Source organism: Andrena cerasifolii, chromosome 10 (genome assembly GCF_050908995.1).
Source record: "Andrena cerasifolii isolate SP2316 chromosome 10, iyAndCera1_principal, whole genome shotgun sequence".
NCBI classification, from domain to species: domain Eukaryota; kingdom Metazoa; phylum Arthropoda; class Insecta; order Hymenoptera; family Andrenidae; genus Andrena; species Andrena cerasifolii.
Window position 1 is genome coordinate 1,999,780 of NC_135127.1, and position 7,505 is coordinate 2,007,284.

Consider the following 7,505-nt stretch of genomic DNA (forward strand, 5'->3'; position numbering starts at 1 on the left):
TAGCTGTAGGAACTCCATTACATGTTTATTCCAAGCGATGTATCAAACGATTTTGTATAACTATTTTTTGTGTTTTAAACTTCTGTTTCGCGATGAAGACGTCAATTCCAGGTGTTTAAACTTCTGTTTCGCGATGAAGACGTCAATTTAATTACTTTTTCACGAGGAAACCTCGCCATAGCTATGCCGACTTTGGGTGCAAGCAGTCGCAAGAATGTTGTACGGAGTCAAAAGACGTCGAGTATTTCTTGTAGAAGGGGTTTCAAACTGGTGCCGCATACAGCATATGAGGGACCATCGTATAGGGTAGTTAATGTGGCAGGATTTACAAAATCGGATGATACACGCGTGATAAATCCCAGCACTCTGGATGAAAAGATATAGAGGAGTTAAAAATGACTCCTAGGTCACGGATAATAACGACAGAGTTAGCGTGAGATTGTTCGACTTATAAGACGTTAAACATACGTGCTTTTAGCGTGGGAAGCGCATGCCATGACATTTGGAGACATTTAATGACATTTAATGGCATTTCATTCGTTTTGCACTAATCCGTAAGCCTATTTAGGTCACTCTGTATACTGGAGAAGTCTGAGCCTGCGGCGCCCATTCGAGAGGCATATACATGCAAAGAGCTAGTGCAGGATGACACGCATCGCAAAGAAGAAAGTTCTCCAGTGGGAGGCTAATTTTACATGAACTGTCACTGGTAAATAATAGATCAAGAATGAAGCATACGTATTATAGATATTAACGATATTAACAAGACTACTGTATCCCTAAAAGATTGCACCCTCTCAATATTACGGAAATAATCCATTGGTAGGCATCCCTATAATATGCGATTATTCATATTGTCAGGGGTAGTGGGTTCTTCTCGATAAACTTGATCTTTGATGAAACCCCCTGAAGAAAAAATTTACAGGTGTGAAATCCGCAGATCTTGGTGGGAAGGGTATCCTGCTTCCTCTTCCTATCATCATTTCGAACACCGAAGATCCGGAACAATTTCTAGACGTTCAACGAAGGTAAGTTTTGAACGGCAATAAATGACCTCGAATGACCTTCAAACACCAACATATTCAGGTCGATGAATTCGTCGCCGAACGGGCTATACGTTCATTTGAATGAAAACATATAGTTTCATTTAAAAAAACAAAAGTCAACTCGAAATTCCGAAGACACGTCCACGTAAATAAAATTTGTCGTCATCACAAGATGCCTCTCCTGAAACAAAGTAAGTTTCAGTTGAAACATTTTATTCAATAACGAATAGTTTAGGAGATAATTGCATGCGAAACTTCAAATGGAACACCCTGTATATGTATGTATTTCTGTATCTCACACATAATTCATAGAGTTTTGTGTATTATACATTACCTTGTAATCAAATTAAAATTAATACTACTGCATATAGAAATTAAGAATTTAAACATAATTTCAGATATTAAGCATTCGAAGTCATCATAATTTTTAATAATCGTTTTTGTGATAGTTAAACCGCATGTAATAACAGTTGAACGAACTGCCAGTTATTTCTTTGTTATCAAGTTCATTCACCTGTTACGTTACTAATTATTTAACAGGGTGAATAATCGTTCAGTTGTATCGATTCCTCAAATCGATTATCCTAAACCTCTCCATTCTCTTAACAAAAATGGCTGCTACGGGGCACGCATGTCAAGTTAGTTTTCGGTGTTGATAAACAAAGAATTTTGCTAAAACGGCGACTAAATATTTGCTTGTTAATCGTTGGCAGTGTTTTGTCGATGTTACATAAACGTAGAATTCCAAATAATTTTGAGACAGTGATAAAAAATTCACAACTACGACGGAGTGTCAAAATAACAGCAACAACGTCGAGCGTGACGTTGAGGTTATGGACAACTTCGTCAAAATCGAAAAAATAGGGGAAGGGACCTATGGGGTGGTTTACAAAGCAAAAGATAAGCTGACTGGGAAGCTGGTGGCACTTAAGAAAATTCGTCTCGAGACGTACGTCACTTGTAATATTTTGATTAAAAGCTCTTTAATCTTTTCATTCGTTTCTATACCGGGTGACGTGTCGTTCGCGACATACTTATATTAAATGCGAAATCAAAGTACACCACCCTTAGCATCAACGGAAAGCTTTTAACATTCACTTGAATAAGCTACGATACATTTAAAGATATATTAAATAGATTGTAGATCCTGCGTTTTTGGTTTTGCTAAGGCTGTAAGGTGTAACATTTTTACGAATATTATTCCATATACATGTATATACATACGTGAACTTAGAGAAATACGCTTAGCAATTACTAATATAATTTTCAATCCAATGGAAGCAAATTTTATTGTTTAGAGAGTGAACGGTATTACATATACACATGTATATTATATTTTCTGAATGTAATTAATCTGTACTAATTTTAACTTATAAAAATTTGTCATGCCACTAACAAAAATATATATATTATTTTTTGCTTTCTCAATATTGTAGATCTGTAAAATATAAAGCTCTCATAGCTTATATACATGATACATAAATACAAACTTGTATATTCATAAAAGTAGTTACTCGAGTAATGAAATATCTTCTTTAAATAGCAGTTTTTTAATCTAATAACCTGCTCGAGCTGTAAACTTTTGAATGATTTATATATTTCAAAGGTTATTACATCATTATTATCTGAATATTGTTCTTGGTTTTTATCGTATAACTTTTTGGAGATAATCAGCTCAATTATCATATCGGCAGGGCTTTTGCTTGCACACATTGCTAACACATCTGCTAACTTGCACATTGGGGTCAGCTGAATCTGCAGGGGCCACGTTACACTAAATTTTCGTAGCACCACATTATTCAGCTTGTCCCATTGTGTCATGCTCGCCTGGTTTTTAATTTTATATTTTTTAATTAATTCATCGCATTTATGAACGCTGTCAGTGGGATTTCTTACTGAATATTTTCTCTAATAATACCTACTTTTACTAAATGTAATGTAATAATGTAATATATTCACTATGGAGTTAACAGGATGTGCATACTTTTTAAGTTCACTTACATTGACTTTCATCTTTTCTTTATTCTTACAAAGTATACAATAGGGTGGAGCGATACTGTATAGGAGAAAATTTAAATTTTAATTTTCAGTTGGACTGGGTGCGGGATAGTTGTCTTTTGATTAACCAGACACAACTGTAAAATTTTTTTTGAAAAATATTCATGTCTGCAGGTTCCTTTTTCTCCTAAAAATGATTATATAATCATGCTATATAGGTGAAAATTTAAATTTGAATTTTCAGTTGGCCTGTGTGCAGGATAGTTATCTTTTGATTAACCCTTGTCAGATGGCACAATTTTACAACGTTAACAGATGGCAGAGGCACAATTGCACCCTCACATATTTTATATGAATATTCTCACTGTCGGTATAATTTGTACGATAAATTGATAACATTTATACTCAATGAAAATCAATAAAAAAAATTTCCCAAATTTTCTTTTATAAATGTAAATTATCTATTTTTTACTTTTTTTATAATAAAATAACATTATCACTAAAAAAAAATCGCATTATTTTTTTTTGCATCATCTTCATACAAAATATATGGGGGCGCCATTGTGCCTATGCTGCTGTTATGGATGCAACCCTCGACTCGACTCCCTATCTCGGAAGGGGGTTGAGATATTTTTCTGAAATTTGACTACATAATCTAGACAAAAATTTAGAGATGTCACGCAACTTCAGCCCTCCCCGGCTTCTCGAAAAAATGTTATCGCAATTTACAAACGCAAAAGTTACAATTGTACCTATGCCGTCTGACGAGGATTAATCAAACACAACTGTAAAAAATTTTGGAAAAATATTCATGTCTGCAGGTTCCTTTTTCTTCTAAACATGATTATATGATTATATGCTTATATGCTTATATGATTATATGCTTATATAATTATATGATTATATGATCATTTTTAGAAGAAAAAGGAACCTGTAGACATGAATATTTAACCAAAATTTTTTTACAGCTGTGTTTGGTTAATCAAAAGACAACTATCCCGCACCCAGGTCAACTGAAAATTCAAATTTAAATTTTCCACTCCGCCCTAGTATACAATTATATTCAATGTATATGCATATTATTTTGATTCTATAAAACAAGTATAAAAATTTAGTTCTACAAAATAATGAGAAAAAAAGTTATTCCATATTTATGTATAATATACTTTTTTTCATGTAATTTTATCTGAATGGACAGAATAATTAACTGTAGTGCTGTGTGTCCTCTACCGGTAAATATTAATACACGCATCTAATAACGTAATATTAATCTGCATCAGGGAAAGTGAAGGTGTCCCGTCCACTGCTATTCGAGAAATATCATTATTAAAGGATCTCGCTCATCCAAATATTATTCAGTTGTTTGATGTGGTAGATGGGGATAAACATCTCTATCTTGTCTTTGAATTCTTGCAACAGGACTTAAAGAAACTATTAGATTCTGTTAAAGGAGGATTAGATCAAGCTCTTGTAAAGGTATTGCGCTCAAAAATAATCAACGTTGCAAGTAGGTGCATGCATTGCTCAAAGACAAGTCTGTTATTGTTACAGAGTTATCTATATCAATTATTGAAAGCAATTTCCTTCTGCCATCTTCATTGCATTTTACACAGAGATCTAAAACCACAGAATCTGTTAATAGATCGGGATGGCCACATAAAATTAGCAGATTTCGGATTAGCTAGAACATTTGGTGTTCCTGTCCGAACATATACACATGAAATAGTAACCCTTTGGTACCGAGCTCCAGAGATACTTTTAGGAACGAAATTGTATTCCAATGCAGTGGATGTTTGGAGTCTCGGATGTATATTTGCAGAGATGGTATCATAACTTTGATATCAGTAAAATAGGAATTGTTGATATTAAAAATTTGGTTATTCCATTCTAGTTTTAATTTTTCAAAATAGTAACGTTATTATTATAGGCAACCAGGAGAGCTTTATTCCCAGGTGATTCAGAAATAGATCAGCTGTTCAGGATATTTCGTACATTAGGCACACCTGATGAAAGTATTTGGCCAGGTGTGTCACAGCTAACCGATTATACATCAATGTTTCCAAGATGGGAACCTCGATGTTTAGATGAAGTTGTACCTTCCTTCGATTCTGATGCCGAGGATCTGCTTTTGGTAAGGATCATGTTTTCAGCAATAATTAAAAACGAATATTCAGTTTCTTTTTCATGTTAATCTCAATAATTTTTGTTTTGATAGAAACTTTTGACTTATGATCCCAATCAGAGGCTAACAGCAAACAAAGGGTTAAATCATCCTTATTTTAATGGAGTTACATTAGTCCCACCACCACTGCCAAAGAAAAATTAATCTAGATATATGTACTATCTTCTAATTTACTATATTTCATAGTTCTTTTTCATGATAGCACCAAACTGCCAATAATATAACTGTTAATATCAAGTACTTTAGAATCTCTTAGTAACACTGCGGACTACATATTTTTTCATCAACTTCATTTCAACAAATATTTCTTTTTTCTGTTTCTGAACAGTCATCTTCCAATTACATAAATAAATACCGCAATGAGAAACTAGCCAACAAAATAAAAATACGACATAGTACCTCGAGATTAATTCGTAATGTTTTGAAATGTACTTCTAATTCCGACATACAAAATGCGTTTATGTAAGGAAGATATATTTTGCTATGTACATTAAAAACCACTTATACATATACTACACATACATTATTTTAAAAATATCTATACCTATTATCAGTAACTGCTACCATCCAGTTCCCTGTTGATATTGAGTAATTCCACTAACTATTTATCTGGAAATATGCACAATCTATACTATTATATAAAATTGAAGTTGCATACTTTGAAATGCGGTTTCTCAGTAAATATGAACTGTACGCACAAGTGTGTTACATCACTTTGTTCGGCTTGGCGAGAGGAAGGTTCTAACGTTTTTATTTTTTTTAAATACTGATTTTTAAATAATAGTAGATCGGGACGCGACCGCCAGGCGGCGACCGGGCGAGCGCTTCTCGCTTGTGAAACAGCACTGCGGCGGAAATAAGTGGCCGAGGGCTCTCAAGTTTACAAATTGCAGACTATAGATTATGAATCAGTCACGCTAATATTTCGGGCGAAGCCAAGACGGGGAATGTAGTTAATTATAAAGAACAAAATTGAAAACATTTTGCCTTTTATCCTGTAGGAAATAAGTTCTGTATTTCCTTAAAGTCATACGTAGTATACATGTATTATTAGAATACAAAAACCTATTTTATTCTTTTATGCTTACAAACGTAACTAACAATAATTATTTTCAACCTGAAATTGATTTTATACATAGTACTTTGCAAAATATAAAATTTTCTAATCCATTTTATTAATAGGCTACTTAATTATTTCCCATAATACGAACGGGTTTTACAGGATAAACATTTTCCAAGAGAAATTCACAAATTTGTTTTACAAGAAAATTATATGCAAAAAACATTAGTGATTTTTGAACCTTTTAAAAAATGACCATGATAAAATTTTTTGCTGCAATACTCTTGCTCTTTGAAACTATGTAGACAAATTATGTACGAATCATACTTCTTATTATTGCAACTAAACCAGATAAGCGGGTGACCTGCTTTGAGTGGACCATTCTGTATTCCTATACAATTTAGTAATAATGTATTATAATTAATATATTTATTTTCCTGAATTCTAAGAATTACACAAATATTTTGCTAAATATATACTCTATTGCATGTATATTTTTGGAAAAGCAGTTTAATATGCTGACATTTGAATATGAGTGCGCTGCGAGGCTGTGTGAACAGCCATGTAAGCAAGACCAGGGTCGCATGGAAATAACATACGACGTAAGTTATTTAGCGATGGGGGAACGCCACGCATGCGCGCGATTGCGCTGCGACGTCGAATGAATCAACGCCAAGGTGGGAAACGAAACGGCGCCACCGTCAAGCCAAATCAACTAGGCAAGGAAATCGGTTGTCGACGCTGGTTGGCTGCGACCTCACTTGACTTGGCTAGTTGGCTTGGCTTGGCGCTGGCGTCGTTTCGTTTCCCATCGTTTCCGGAGGCGTTGATTGGTTCGACGTCGCGGCGCCATCGCGCGCATGCGTGGCGTTCCCCCACCGCTAAATAACTTACGTCTATGTTATTTCTGTGCGAGCCTGAGCAAGACTGCGCATGTGTAGGCCACATGGCAACGGACGCGCAGTGGAAGCGTGTTTGTTCTCCTTGTGCACTGTGCAGCGATGCCATACGTATTGATTAAATAGTGGCGTACTGTCGTATATGACGCCACAGTATAGGAAAAGGGAAACATGATAATATATATTTGGTTGGTGACGAAGTGTCGTCATGCCAGCGCCAAGTCAATCCAAGCCAAGTGACGTCACATGGGTCAATATGCGTACCGACCATTCGTGGTAACCCTGTCCTTGTGCGCAACTGTTGAAGAAACTGACAGAGA

General features: G+C 34.8%; 1 protein-coding gene across 2 annotated transcripts; it reads left to right on the plus strand.

Annotated features, from left to right (window-relative positions):
• The first annotated feature begins 1,635 nt into the window (after positions 1 to 1,635).
• On the plus strand, positions 1,636 to 5,736 carry LOC143373764 (cyclin-dependent kinase 2). 2 transcript variants are annotated; one of them, XM_076821295.1, is made up of 5 exons: positions 1,636 to 1,995; positions 4,325 to 4,520; positions 4,575 to 4,868; positions 4,972 to 5,175; positions 5,260 to 5,736. In XM_076821295.1, the coding sequence occupies exons 1-5, from the start codon at positions 1,880 to 1,882 to the stop codon at positions 5,368 to 5,370; spliced, it is 921 nt and encodes a 306-aa protein (XP_076677410.1). In that variant the 5' UTR covers positions 1,636 to 1,879; the 3' UTR covers positions 5,371 to 5,736. The 2 variants fall into 2 exon arrangements, with proteins under 2 accessions (XP_076677410.1, XP_076677412.1); XM_076821297.1 differs by having other exon boundaries at positions 1,639 to 1,995; positions 4,596 to 4,868.
• Positions 5,737 to 7,505: the final 1,769 nt, after the last annotated feature.

Coding starts and splice junctions, on each gene's coding strand:
- LOC143373764 (XM_076821295.1), top strand. CDS start 1,880: ATGGACAACTTCGTCAAAATCGAAAAAATAGGGGAAGGGACCTATGGG. Junction 4,521..4,574: donor TAGATCAAGCTCTTGTAAAG/GTATTGCGCTCA, acceptor CATTGCTCAAAG/ACAAGTCTGTTATTGTTACA. Junction 5,176..5,259: donor ATGCCGAGGATCTGCTTTTG/GTAAGGATCATG, acceptor TTGTTTTGATAG/AAACTTTTGACTTATGATCC.